Source organism: Coturnix japonica, chromosome Z (genome assembly GCF_001577835.2).
Source record: "Coturnix japonica isolate 7356 chromosome Z, Coturnix japonica 2.1, whole genome shotgun sequence".
Lineage (NCBI taxonomy): Eukaryota > Metazoa > Chordata > Aves > Galliformes > Phasianidae > Coturnix > Coturnix japonica.
In genome coordinates this window covers 47,622,408-47,637,331 of record NC_029547.1, presented here as the reverse complement: position 1 = coordinate 47,637,331, position 14,924 = coordinate 47,622,408, and the positions used below count along the sequence as shown (strand labels likewise).

The window sequence follows — 14,924 nt, the reverse complement described above, 5'->3', positions numbered from 1 at the left end:
TCCTTCTAAAAGACTCCAAAGCCTCTTGTTGCAGTGTTCGAGACTCCATAAAGAGAAGCATGCAGATGGATCTCAAAGAAAGATCTAAATAAATAAATAAAACAGGAGTTATAGGAAGATGCTGCAAAAAATACCTACTTTAAAATAGTCATTCAGAATACCTGGCAATTACACTGAGCATTTATTAACCTTCTCATGAGGAAAGGGCAAGAAGCAATTTCAGATCTCAGCTGGGAAGGTTCTTCTTTTTAAAGAAGTGTTGCATATGATTTTAGTCACTTAATTCTATGCTGTACAGTTCTTAAAATTTAAAAAGGATCTCATAAAATACACACGAAGAAATTAAGTGAAAAAAAGGCTTCCTAGTTTTAAAAGGTTGCTCTAAATGGCTAATTTTTATTATGACATCTCTCTGTTACAAAGGACACAAAGTTGCTTTCACTGCTAGCAAAAAAAACACCCCACCACCTTGGCACTTACATCTTTTTCTTTTTGGAGACTGTCTACTTTTTCTTTCAGCCGTTTGCATTCATAATCTAATTTATCAGCTTTCTTGGATTCTTCAGATAACCTGTTTTGTAGTTCAACTGCCTGTGAGAACAAGAATCAATAATTTGTCTGCAAATATTAGTATTAAAACAAAATACATATGACACAAGTAGCCAATTACCATGCACCATAAGTTATTTTTGTAAAACAAGTGAAAAGCTTATCTATAGGACTTCTAAAAACTGTCTGATGTTCTGTGTTTCAGTAAAACTAGCAGCATTCAAGTAGTAGATCTCATGACAACGACAAGAAGCAAAACCTGTAGAACACATTCAGTATATCTACAAACAGGACTTTAAGCCTAAACATGGCTAATAGGGGAGAAAAAAAAAAAGAAAAAAGTTATATACTTCTATGCATCACATTGTTCAGAAGCAGTAGAAAAATCCTCCTGCTTTCTGAGAAGCCAAGGGAAAAAAAAAAAGCCTTTGATGACATTACATGATCTACAGCTGTTGTTACGCCTCACTCAGAACTCAACCACCAGTTTATGTAGTCAGGTAATGTCCCTTAACCTGAGATTTACTTAATGGTTTTCTTTGTACTCTAATATGAAGATTTGGCCAGAGGCTTATAATCAGTTTACTTCCGCATGAAATACACGTCTAACAGAGTCAAGTATACACTTTCAATTACAGATCAATAAAGAGCTTATTAGATAAGTAGAAATCCAAAAGCTGAGCAGAAACAATCAGTGAACAGAAGGCAAAACAGCTGAGTTTTGCCTTTCTAAAGTTCTCAATCTTTACTAACAAAATCTCATTCTCAGACGTTAGTGATACTCATAATGTAGAAAGCATAGAAGCAAGTAATCTGAATAAAGACTGATCTGCAAATAACATAAGCTGAATGATGATTCAGCTGAAGACATAAAGCTTCTTCAGAAGCAATTCATAAGGTGGCTTTCTCATGGGTTTCAGATTACAGAGGAAGTGACTAATTGTCAGTGCAAAGCAGTAGCTGTGCCTACATAAGACTGCCTGGCAGTTCCAATTACATTTTATTTCCACTGTGAACAACTGTAAGAATATAACTACCAGGCCTGAAAATCTGCATGGTCTTTGTGTTAGAATGAAAGATACGGAGTGTTTTGATTTTTTGCTTTGTTTTTTGTTTTTCTTTCTTTCTTTCTCTTTAAATAAAGATTTAAAATAAAAAATGTCTGTCATTTCTGAGATCAGAGGGAAAAAAAAAATTCACAATGCTAGATTTGAAAATAATGTTGCAGATGTGACTTCCATCACAGCGGATACGAAAGGAATGGAGGCCTTCATTCTGCCCTCTCTGTAAAATAGGTATATTCCTACCTCAACTGGAATAAATGCATTGATGTCTGTAATCAAGCTATGATAATGCTACACAGAAAACCACAGAAGGAAATAAACTGCCCAAAATCAGGATTTGGGAGTGTTCACAAAGATACACAGCTACACGGTAATGCAGAAGATTAAAATAATAATAATAATAATAATAATAATAATAATAATAATAATAATAATAATAATAATAATGAATGAACTGCCATCACATTTACTGAGCGTTATCTGACATGTGGAATGAGTAAAGCAGTAATCTGGCAAAGAAAAGCAGGACATACTGTTAAAAATGTATCAGAACACACATGCACAAAGGGGCTGAATTAAAATTACAAAAATAATCATGGAATCTGCACAGTTGAACTCTTTATGTTGCAATAAAATGTTTCTTAGAAAATGCTTGCACTTGCTTTCAGAAAAACAAGCAAAGCCTCCTAAGTAAGTGCAATGTCTCCAGGTACAATGTGCCACCACCAGCATCATCTTAATGGAAATAGTACATAAAATTAGATTTCCTTGCAGATTATTGTAACATTTTGAATTTTCACCTGCACAGCACAGAGCTTCTAAGCCAAAGAAATGCCTCCAATAACTCCATTGCTGACATCATCTTAAGTGGGGCTGAATTCCTCCACACAACAGAGAAAGCACATTCCACTACCGTAGTAAACAACAGTATCTGAATCTTTACATCTAGCTTAATTTTTACAGCAAAATTTAGGATTCACAGAAAATAAAGTGACAGTTCACAATTCATAGCCAGCTTCCAAAAAATAAAATAAAATCCAACAGGACACGTAAGGTATAGGCACTCCGTGATCATTTTGAAACACTGTAAGAAACTGTCACTTCTCATATGAGGCACCTGATGTTAATGCCAGTCTCAGATAGTGGACCAGTTCTGTACAAATTATCAGCACCTCAAACGGGAAGTCTCACCCTTAGAGCACAGGAAAGGAACAGTACTTTTTGCAGAACAAATGACAGAGCTTCCCCTTCCAAAATCCTTACCTCAGTTAAGTACAGCCAGATGCAGACACGAAGGTTACACAATTATCACAGAATCACAGAACTGTAGGGGCTGGAAGGGACCTCCAGAGATCATTGAGTCCAACCCCCCTTGCCAAAGCAGGTCCAATACAGAAGAGGCTGCACAGGTAGGTGTCCAAGGAAGGTCTTGAATTACTCCACGGAATGAGACTCTGCAGCCTTCCTGGGCAGCCTGTTCCAATGCTCCATCAGCTTCACTGTGAAGAAGTTCTTTTGCATATTGCTGTGTAACTTCCTGTACTCCAATTTATGGCCATTTCCCCTTATCCTGGCCCCACAGACCACTGAAAAGAGGTTGGCCATATCGTTAAGTATGGGAAACAAAGGGATACTTATAAACATTTAGCAGATTCCCCTCTCAGTCTTCCTTTCTGAACAGACCAAGGTCACCCAGCCTTTCTTTGTAGAGGAGATGCTCCAGGCCCCTTTTCATCTTCTTGGCTCTCTACTGGACTCATACCAGGAGATCCCAGTCTTTTTTGTACTGTGGAGCCCTGAACTGTGTACAGCCCTCTAGGTAAGGCCTGACCAGGGCAGAGTAGAGAAGAAGGATCACCTCCCTTGACCTGTTGGACACACTTCTTCTCACGACCCCAGGATCCCCCTGGCCTTCTTGGCCACCAGGGCACACTGATGGCTCATGGCCAACCTGCTGTCCACCAAGACCCCCAGGTCCTTCTCCACAGAGCTCCTCTCCAGGTCAGCCCTGGACCTCTCCTGATACATGCATTTATTCCTTCCCAGGTGCAAAACTCTACACTCACTTTTGTTAAATCTCATCTGGTTTTTCACTGCCCAGCTCTCCAACCTGTCCAGCTCCTGCTAAATGGCAACACAGTTTTCTGGCCTGTTCCACATTTCATGAAGCTGCTTATTTCCCTTTATCTTATCCACAAGCTCCTTGCTCATTCATGTAGGTCTCCTGCCACCCTTCCCCAGTTTCCTACTCTTAGGGATGCACTGATCTCAAGCTTGGAAGAAGTGTTGTTTAAATGTTGCCCAGCTCTCACAAGCTCCCTTAACCTTCAAGCACTCTAGTCCATGAGATACTTATACTTGTGTACTCAGCTGTTAAAGGCAAGGAATATTTATTGCTAGTAAACATGACACTATTTCTGTGTGAAAGGTTACTGCTTTCTGTATTCACTTTTCACTTTGATTGTTATATCAATATTTTTCTGATCCAAGTTCTTTTCCTCTCATGGAATCATATGAACTGTACATACAATCAGCCTAAAGGGGCTAAACTTGTTAACTTAGCAGAGAAGATGACCACATGCAGGAAAAAAGTTTTCAAGACTCTGGAACACATGTTGTACCAGGGCTTGTAGTTCATGGTTGTTTTTGTGTTCTTATTCTCCTGTAAGTTGGCACATACATGTAAGTATGGTAACATGATCACCTGGAGTATCAGATCAGGCAGAAATACATATCAGGCACTACTCGTCTAACAAACCAGCCTCTGTCTGACCCTGAAACAAGAATCTAAGAATTATGTCTATATCAGTGTAGAAGCAGAGAGATTAGAACATCTTCCTTCTTTACAGAAACAGGATCACGTGAAGCCTTGTTAAGCAAAAAAACAAAAAAACAACAACAACAACAAAAAAAAAAAAACAACAGATGTGCTTCACCCCAAAGACTGTGCTTATCAAAAATTCTGTGCTCTTCTGGGTGCATACAAACAACAAGGACAGTATACAACCTTCTCTCTTTAGACCTGTGCATAACTAGATATTCATACGTATCAGGCAAACTAGGAAACAAATATACTTAACTAAGGAAGTAACTTACCGTAGCTGTGGTACATCCATCATTGCTGTAAATTTCCAAGTAGAAAGTATATATTTTGTCTTAAAGAAGAGGCTGTAACCCAAGCCTTACTAGTGAGTTCGAGAAAAAGAATTCTCACACCCACTGGTTTTTGAAAAGTAAGAAGTTGCGCATGCTGACAAACACATATGTCAGTGAAACTCAAACAGATATAAGAATTATGGGAACAGATTAGAAAGGCAGTACCTAAAAAACAAGTAAGGAGATGTTCATCATTTGTATTTTACTTCGTGCTATTAGCTGTGTTATGACAAGGAAGTGTTTAAAAATTGCAGTGAATGTTGTGTGTGACTAGTGACTTTCTCACCTGTCTTCTACAATATTCCAGCTGACTGCGTGCTGCATTGGCCTTCCTTCGCTCTTCTTCCAGGCTGACAGTATTTTGCATGTACACTGTATTCTTTTCTTCTAAGAGTTTCACTTGCCGACGCAAATCACCCAGGTCTTCTAATTTTTTCTTATAAGACTCCACTTGGCTTTCTAACTTGGCTACTTTATCAGAAGAATGCCTGGAAAGAAAAATTTGTATCAAATTTGTACTCCAAAAGCTAAGAAAATCAAATGCCCTGAAGTTTCCTTCATGTTTATAAGTCAAGTACAAGACATCCCATGGCATCACAAGTAACACAAGAAAGTGATCATATCCTCAGCAGGTATTTTCATTTCTAAACTTAATTTCCTTCCACCATCTGTTAATTCAAATAGCTGCTCAAATAGGTCTTTCTGAAAGTATTATTTGAACACAAGTCTGTACCATCTTGAAGGTCACAGTACACATTTAAAGTTTATTCATTGTGGCCAGCTGCTTCTCACTGAGGCCAAATGTGCAAGCTGCACTAATAGCTGAGTTAGGAGAAACAATGGAGCCTAAGTCCATCCTCCGGTACAGATCCATGCAGGAATCCTGGTATTCCTGGACACAGAGGAAGGATACCTCAGAACACCAACTGAAGCAAAATTTAGTATTTTTTTAAAAAAAACTCTCCTTCTGGCTGACCAACATAATTTCAGGAATGAAGGTGCTTAGTGTGACTCACAAGGTGAAGTAGCAATTGGGGAGCAATAAGACCATGATTACTCAGACCATTAACAGAGTTTAAATGTGGAGTATGTACTGGAAAGACTGAAGGCAAAAGTTAATAAACAGTAGGATATGATCATCTTCACTGAATCGGTAGGGAAAAACGGTACTGATCATACAGCAGTTAGATCAGGCTTAACAGAAAGAAAAGTAAACAACACAGTGAAGAGAGAGACAAGATTATGGTTGTTACTTGGAAGTTGCATGAAGCATATGATACACACGTTAAGAGACGAACAAGTTAGAATTTTTTGGAACCCCTCTGTCTCTCAGGATGACAAAACTGAGATAGTAGAACCCATAATGAAATTAGAACAACCTGATACATTGCCAGGAAGACAGCGGCCCTTATTTTTCTGCTCCCTAACACTATCCCAGCTTCATTTTGAATTACTTTACATACTCAGTTGCCTGAGAAATCGGGAGAATTCCACATTGGTGATCAACTTATGAAATGCTGGTGCAAGTCAAATCTTTGTAACTCCTAAATAAGGAGAGATTCTATCTGAAAGAAGACTATTTTTGAACCTTCCCACACAGAAAATGTATGGAATTCTGCAGTACCGTGGGCTCATAACTGACATTAAAGACAGAGAACATAAAGATAGATGCTGCTGAAATAAATCCAGAGAATTATAAAAGTCAGTATTATAATAAGTCACGTTAGCCTTGGTAGAAAGAAAAATTCACGAGTGGCAGTCAACCTGAACAACCGATGGCAGCAAGAAACCCTTGCTAAAGGATTACACTCCGCAGCAAACGGGATATACACCTTCAGCAGTCAGTCATCACAACTATGGGTGCCAAAATCCAGCAGCAAAAACAGCTGCCACATATTTATATCATACAGCAGCTTGGTTGGAAGGGACCTCAAAGATCATGAATCTAACTCCCCTGATGCTTGCAGGGTAATCATCCTCCACACTTAGTGCTAGACCAGGCTACCCAAGGCCCCATTCAACCTGGCCTTGAACATCTCCAGGGGTGGGGCATACACAACCTCTCTGAGCAGCCTGTTCCAGCACCTCACCACTCTCATGGCAAAGAACTTCCCTCTGATATCCTACCTAAAATCTTCCCTCCCTCAAATTATAGCCATTTCAACTTGTCCTGCTATTATCTACCTTTCAAAGAGTTGACTCCCCTCCTGCTTATAGGATCCCTTTAGGTACTGGAAGGCTGCTATTAGGTCACACTGCAGCCTTCTCCCAGCTGAACAAGTCCAGCTCCCTCAGCCTATCTTTGTAAGGGAGGTGCTCCAGCCCTCTGATCATCTTAGTCCTCCTCTGGACCCTCTCCAGCAGCCCCCCATCTGCTCCAGACAGGGCCTCGCAAGGGCAGAATAGAGAGGGACAATCACCTCCCCGTCCCTCCTGGCCTGCTTTTCTGATGGAGCCCAGGATACCACTTGCTTTCCAAGCTGGAAGAGCACAATGCTGGCTCATGTTCAGTTTTTCATCCATCAAGACCCCCCCTCATCCTTCTCTGCAGAGCTACTCCCAAGGATTGCTCCTCCCAGACTGTAATGCCTGGGATGCTTCTAGCCCAAGAGCAAAACATTGCACTTTGCTGTGATGAACCTAATTAGATTCACCCAGGCCCACCTTCCAAGTCTGTTGACATCCTCCTAAATAGCATCCCTTCCACTGTGTCAAATGCACCACTCAGCTTGGTGTCATCAGCAAACTTGCTGAGTGTGCACTCAATTCCATCTTCAGTGTCAATGATTAAGATGTTCAAGAGCAACAGTCCCAAGACAGTCCCCTGAGGGACACCGCTTGTGACTAGCCTCCACCTGAACACAGAACCACTGATCACCACCACCCTTTGTCTGCTGTCATTCAACCAATTCCTTATCCACCAGGCGGTCCAACTGTCAAATTCACATCTCTCCAATTTGGACAACGAACCAAAGTGCCAGCCAAAGTGCAAACAACACAATACCACAAAAGGCCTATCTCATTGACAAGAATGGACTCCCATATCATGAAAGGGACAGTAAGTGAAGAACAGCCTGCACTCAGAAATCAGTATGTGACTTGTTATGGCCATAAGACAGTGTAACACTGTTACATTTGCTAATACTTTTATGTGCCTAATCAGTAGATAACGTATTTGCTTAAGCAAAACTGTGGTGGTCTGTGTACCTCAGTACATCGATTTCATCCTTCAGAGACTGAGCTTCCTCTGCCAACGTGGTAAGCTCTTCTGTCTGTTGTCTCAATTCAGCTATCTCCTTCTCCAATTCTTCACAGCGTATTCTATAGTCATCTTTGGCAGCTTCTAATCTGTAGAGATAATGTAAAACGGAAAATAACTCCTTAGCTTGACCCAGAGTTATCTTTCTTCACCATCATTCTAACAATACATCTTTTCCAAGAAGACTTACACTGGAAAGGAAAACAGCAGTCTAACATGCAACATCACATACACACCTAAATGCCAGGCTTATTGGAAAAAGACAGTAGCAGATTGCGTTCTGATGATTTTAATCTGATCTCAGTATTTCTATTTGGAACATGACAAGGTTGTGATCTTCTAATGGAAAGCCAGCTTTTTTTGGAAGACTTTTTTTTGTCACTCTACTTTTTCAGAAATGGATTTTCAAACAGAAATTTCCACCCTTTTTCATCTTGAGCTGTACAGAGTTTGAATTTGATAACTTTATCCTAGGAGTTTATTTGGCTGTTCCAGTTCCACATACTTTTAACAGCACTGATCTGGTTGCCAGATGTACTATATGCTGTAGAGCTCTCATTGAGGAGTTTATTATTTATTCTCGCAGCCTTACTTGTTCTTAAAACCTTTGAAGAATCAAGTCATTTAGTAACCTGTGTTTTGACCAGCACATAAACAGAATAAAAGTTTCATCTACACTATATACAGGCAAAGCTGCACTAACCTGGCAGTGGACAAGGGGTATAACTATGAGAAATTCTGTTAAAGCATTTAAAAGAGTAGAAACAAACAGGTTGCATCATAAAATACTATCCTAATTCTGATCCAAAACTAAAATGAAGACAATCCAAAAGAAGTACAAGCAAGAAAAAAAAAAAAAAAGTGCTTTGTTAGTTAAAGGATTTCAGTAGGAAACAGCAAGAATAGAGAATAACAGAGGATAAATATGATCAGCAGGCCACCTGTAAGCCAAATACAATTAAGGCTGGAATTTTGGTAGCCCCAAACTGTCAAAAGGACACAGAAGTAAGACTGGAATAACAACACCAGACCACATTTTTTATCAGTTAGGTTGTACATACTTCCTGTTTGGTTGGGTAGAGCTGGAGAAAGAGCACAGACATAAGACAGCACATACTAAGAAAGAAGGGGAAGGACTTGAAGAACTGGAAGACAGGCTTCAGGTAAAAATGATTTACAAAGCCCTCCAAAACCTGAAACTAGAGTAACTGGCAATGCAGACAATGAATAAGGGGAGAAGATCTATTTAATGTGAATAGGAAATAGTCAGAAGGCTCACGTACATATAACTTCAGAGAACAGATATGAATAAGCAGAGTTAAAGGGTTTACACTAAAGAGATACCACAATACCATTCCTTCACAGGGTAGACATACAGAAACAAGAAAACATATCAGCTGCAACAAAAGAGAAACATTAAATATTTTTCAGGAAACTGGAGGGAGATGATGCACCTGAACACTCTGAAAAGAGGCTAGGCAGGACAAATGGAAATGACAAAACAGACAAAGAAGTTACTTGACAATTGGCAAAATTATTTGAAAATCACAATAGGAAAAGAGGGCAGGAAAAGGAAAAGAAGGGAGAGAAATACTACAGTCTCAGTCACAAAGGAGAGGGAAAGCATAGCAATAAGCATGAAAAGACAACAGTGAAGTAAGTAGGTTGGTTTTCCTCAGCATTATGGGCTGAGAGAGGCTGAAAGCAACAGTTAAAAGAATCAGGAAGGATAAACTAAATTTTCATCCACTGGGGAAATGCAAAAGAGGAATAGAGCTCAATAGCTCAAAATCTCCATCTTTCAGACATAAAATATTTTGTTTCCAGACATAAGAGAAGAACATACTTTGTTGCATACTCCTACCACCCATCATAAATATTCACCTAGGAATTTGTACTGCAACATAAGAGAATCAGAATGATTTATACAAAGGAAAGCATTCTATCTTTCATCCCCACTGATTCTGAAATATCGATGAAATGATTGCACCTAAATAGTGTAAAACTTAATAGGGTAGAGGGGAACATGCAGACAGTATTTCAGCATTAATAAGCAACTTTCGATACTAGAACATGTGAAAAGGTCAATCTTAAAAAGCACTTCAAGAACTTCCCAACTACCACAGTACAGCCAACTCCAATAATTCAGACAGTGAAAAGAGAGACATATAGTCACGTCAGTTGTCAGCTACCAACAAGTTACAGGTAATTTCCCTACCTGAATGTTTCCTCTTGGAGTTGTTCTAGTTGCGCCTGCAGTTGCAAGTGCCTTCGACCAGCATGGCTGTTGGGATCTTCAATAGAGTCAGACTGATCTAAACGTTCCATCAAAATCTGGTTCTCAGCAAGCAAGCTACTCTTCTCCTCCTGAAGGGCTGCAACCTGTTTTAATAGTTACACAAACAGAATAATGCAACGATCCAGTTCTACGTATTTTTCCCCCCCGTGCATAATGAAGTAACAACACAATTTACAAATATAAACATGCAGGTTTCAAAAATCACATTTCCTAAGATCACATTGTAACATTAATAGATACTCAACTGCTATGTGATGTAGCTAGCATATGCCAGCATTAACAGCAGTATCTGCCACTCAGAAAACAATTCTTAACTGCAGTTCCTTGAAACACCTGAAGAAAACCCTCTTAGCTACCAAAGAACGCGATTTCAGTATATACAAAAACAAGTAAAACCAGCACTTCAGAGCAACAATTTTAAAACTGACTTCCAAAGGAAATGTTTATCAGTTCCGTAATGGATATCCAATGAATGAACAAAAAAAAAAAAAAAAAAAAAAAAAAAGAAAAAAAGAAAAAAAAAAGAACTTCACTCTTCACACAAGTAAAGCAAAATAACCACAGTGAATTATCATGTAATTTTATTTCCCCTTTCAAATATTACATTACAGAACTACTTGTCTTTAGAAGCTTAAAAATGAACCTATTTCTATCCCAGCTATTATTAAATAGGTACCATGCAGAAAACTCACCTGCATATCTAACTCATGACATCTTTGGGCAATTTCTTCTTTTGCTGACAGAGCTTCATTCAGTTCTTCTGTAGTTTTCTTCAGCTACCATAAGCAACAAACATTTTTAGTTTCAGAGCTCTCTGTAAATCGCGTAGAAAAGTTCTGAACTACATGACTATAAAATTATTTTAACTTAAGGTAACCTGTCGCATTTTATGAAGTTAAGGCAATCTTGCACTCACAAAGGAACAAAGAGGCAGATGGAAACACTGCTTAACTTGTGTGACAGAAGTAAACTTACTTAAGAGAGTGTTACAATAATCACATTTACTGTAGGAACAGCATCTGAAAACCCTGAGGAACTTTTCAACTCTGTACATGAAAATATTGTCAATACCACTTTTCTTTATGGATACAAAGAGTGGATAATTTTGGTTTTTAAATCTACTTTTTAAATAAACAAAGGATTGGAAGGTGGAATACAGGCAATGGACAATTAGGGTAAAATCTCTTTAATCACTTGGAATCTTACTTAGTAAGAATACAAATAGCATGGTGATGGAGAATCCAGTTTTCTTCTGAAAAAAAAAAGGCACTGAATCTTACAATCAGTGCAAAATATTCACATATACCTCTCTACAGATTACATTTTCAAAGTTGCATTATCTTCTACATTTGTTACATGAACACTGTTAAGATGAAAGACAGCTAACCTGATTTATATGGAAATAGTGATATCTAGTACTAGTACTACAAATGATGCAATTTAGATGAGCTTTCTATGTTTTTTTGTTTGTTTGGGTTTTTTGTGTTTTTTTTTCCCTCCAAACATGAATGTCATATTTTACTTTTTCAAGTTAATTTACCCCAGAACTGAAATCTTCTCTGTTAAGTATGCAAAATAAGAACATTTGATTTATAAAACAAGATAATTCAAAATACTGAAGCTTAATTTTCCACTACTTAATTTCCCACGAAGGCCTTTTATGATTAGATTAAAAGGACAAGCTTCTTAATAATGCAAAATGACTGGGTGCTGATGTGCTATAATTGAAAGAGAAGAAAAATCCAGTCTTAGATACCTGCCGATCAAGGTCAAGGTAAGCATCATTTCCAACAGAGACAGGAGACTCTTTACTCATCAACTGCAATTAGATTACAGTGGATTAGAAAAATCAAATGTTTACTTTATATTAAAAGCCAAGCTTTAGTGAAATACCAAGATGATTTTAACCCCTGTGAGCTTCATTCTGACAACATCAGCTTTCTAATTCATTTTTATAAATGACATTCAGAAATAACTACTGAAATCCTCAGTCGAATGTAAAGATACATAAAATAAATATTACATCATGTCCTTTTTCTTCTATTAAAGCACATTTTTATTTACAATGCAACCAATGGTATGCTCTGCAGAACATTTTACTGAAGTGGCACTAGAATGATGATAGCTATCTACATATTCAAGGCCTGCCCTACATTGTTCTCTGCCAGTGGTTTTCAATTTTTGATCATCTGGAAGTTCACATTAGTTAACTAACCAAATAAATTAAAGTCAGAGTTAAGTCTAAATCAACTAATCATGCAAAACAGTGGAACTTCCTGTTCTGGACTTATATGCAATTTGCAACATAAACAAACAAATTCTAAAAATAATATTCTTGAGAACAACCAATAAAATTCCTTTTATGATAACTAATGGAGGGTAGGGGGAAATTCTAAGTAAAGTGATATGCTTTAGTGAAAGAAAAAAACCAACCACCTCAAAATAAAAGAAGGTTTCTTTCCTAGCCCCAGTCACACTGACTCTACAAGTAGTTAGAAGTTAATTCGAATGTAACATAATAACATAAACTGTAGCCCAAGGACCATCTTCCACACATGTGCAGCAAACATACTATGCTTTTTATTATCACTAAAATTGTAATCAGCCCTGTAAGATGTTACTAACAAGAAAAGCACTGAAGAAACAGAATTTCTGTGATTGTAACCACATGCAATGCTTTACTATTTCGAAGCACAATTCAAGGAAGTCACAAATGAAAGAAGCTGAATCCAACAAAAATCAGGACAACAGTCCTTTACCGCCATCTTCTCAGGGCCTCCTGCCCAGCTGGCTGCTCTTGCCAGAGACAGGGCTTTCTTTATTTCTTTACTCCTGCCAGAAACCAGAGTTTTTGCATTACTTTCCATTGGCAAAGTTTCTTTGGTATGCAGCACAGAGCTTGCATTTTCTCTCCATCCTTTCTGTTTGTACCACCATGCACAAGAGCAAATCTCTGTTTGACATTTATGCTACTCAAATATTTATACATTTACATTTCTCTCCCTTTCTCCATCTCCCTACTTGGGATTTATCTGCACGCTATACGTTTAAATTCATCAGACAACCATGATGAGGTTTGTTGCTAGCTGCTTAATTCTTTCCATTTTGTCCATTTTTTTTACAAAGACAATCTACCCTGAAATGAAGATTTCCTCAAAACTCAGATTCCCTAGAACAGAAATCAGGAAGTCTCTACCCTCAGAGCTCTCTTGAAAAATAAAAACACACCTTTTTCAGTATCACATACAGAGGCCCTGTTCTTAGAGATGTTATATACAATTTCATTACATAATCACTCTAGCTTGTTTAAGTGCTTTCTTAGATGACTAACAGGAATCTCAAGACTATCCACACGCTCTTCATCTTGTTCAGATCCAACACCACTGTTCACAAATGCACGTCCCAGGAAACGTTAATACTATCCTTTAAGCCTTTACGTTCTTTCCAGCTGACAGCTCCCAAGCTGCACACTATCTGTACGGGACAGTAGCATGGCCCTGACATTCAACATGTAATTTCTGTCTCTAGTACAACTTCCTCCTCAGAACATCAGCTTAATGAGCCCTTCACAAGACAAACTCAGGAGCAGTTCAATAGCCTGTAGAACCTGCTAGTGGCTACCCTGATGTTTCTGCTTTCCTGTCAAGAAAGCAAGCTGCAGCCAATAAGTCAGTGGGTTTTACCATTTATCCTCAACCTTTATGACTTGCTACACTTGAGAGATCTTAGCAGAAAAGACAAATTAAAAAAAAAAAATAAAATTCACAGTATGTCTGAGGTTGGTGTGGGCCTCTGGGTTAATCTGCTTCAATCTCTGCTCAAACAGGTGTGCTTTAGGGTGAGAAGGAACTGTCTACTTAAGTCCTTGGCATGGCAATTAACAGTTCTTTCTTTCCAACCCTTCCCCCCAGTTTAAGTGCTATTAAATAATAAAGTGCTATTTTTTCCATTTAAGCCCAGTAGGTTGTTTTCTTTCTTTCTTTTTTTTTTTTTCTTAAGAAAACAAAGAATGGCAGATTTTTTTTTTTTTTTTCAAAACTGTTTTCACGACTAAGATCATTTATGAAAACCACTGAAGTATCAAAAGGCATTTACAGATAAAGATGAATTACATAATACATTAGTAAAGCATAAAGAAGTCTTTTTAGATGCCTAATTTAGAAGAAAGAGTAACTGCTTGTCATGTACCTTGAAATGTTTAGATTAGATGACATATCAACTTTTCAGCTATGCATATATAGCTGCTCTCCTAGGCACTTCACTTTGGTTTCTCCTACACACTGCCTAGTCCAAGTCATTTAGATTCTAAGAGCTGTTGTAAGTCCAAGAAACAGAAAAACTCCATAAATACAATGAAGTATCACTCCTCCAAAGCCAAAGGCTGCAGAATCGCCCTGAAAAGACTCCTTAGTCCTAAACTCTTCTTTTCAAGGATGCTTTCTAACCTCTTTGATAAAGCATCATCCCCTGGTAAAGACCCTCCTCACTTGGTTCTTAATACCTTACATTCTAACTAGCTTCTTTTTTTGGAAGACAGCATTAAAATCACTTAAAACTACACTAGTCCACAAATATTAAGCTTCTGATCTTAAGTCAA

The 14,924-nt window shown here is 38.1% G+C and overlaps 1 protein-coding gene across 1 annotated transcript in view; it reads right to left on the bottom strand.

Moving 5' to 3' along the window:
• The window catches only part of HOOK3 (hook microtubule tethering protein 3), an 80,005-nt gene that overhangs the window by 32,064 nt on the left and 33,017 nt on the right, over positions 1 to 14,924 (bottom strand). The window contains exons 7-12 of the mRNA XM_015849553.2: positions 12,084 to 12,146; positions 11,020 to 11,103; positions 10,247 to 10,410; positions 7,977 to 8,117; positions 5,056 to 5,257; positions 481 to 591 (exon numbers count right to left, since the gene is read on the bottom strand). Of these exons, the coding sequence (XP_015705039.1) occupies positions 481 to 591; positions 5,056 to 5,257; positions 7,977 to 8,117; positions 10,247 to 10,410; positions 11,020 to 11,103; positions 12,084 to 12,146 (765 nt within the window). The remainder of the gene's footprint in view (positions 1 to 480; positions 592 to 5,055; positions 5,258 to 7,976; positions 8,118 to 10,246; positions 10,411 to 11,019; positions 11,104 to 12,083; positions 12,147 to 14,924) is intronic.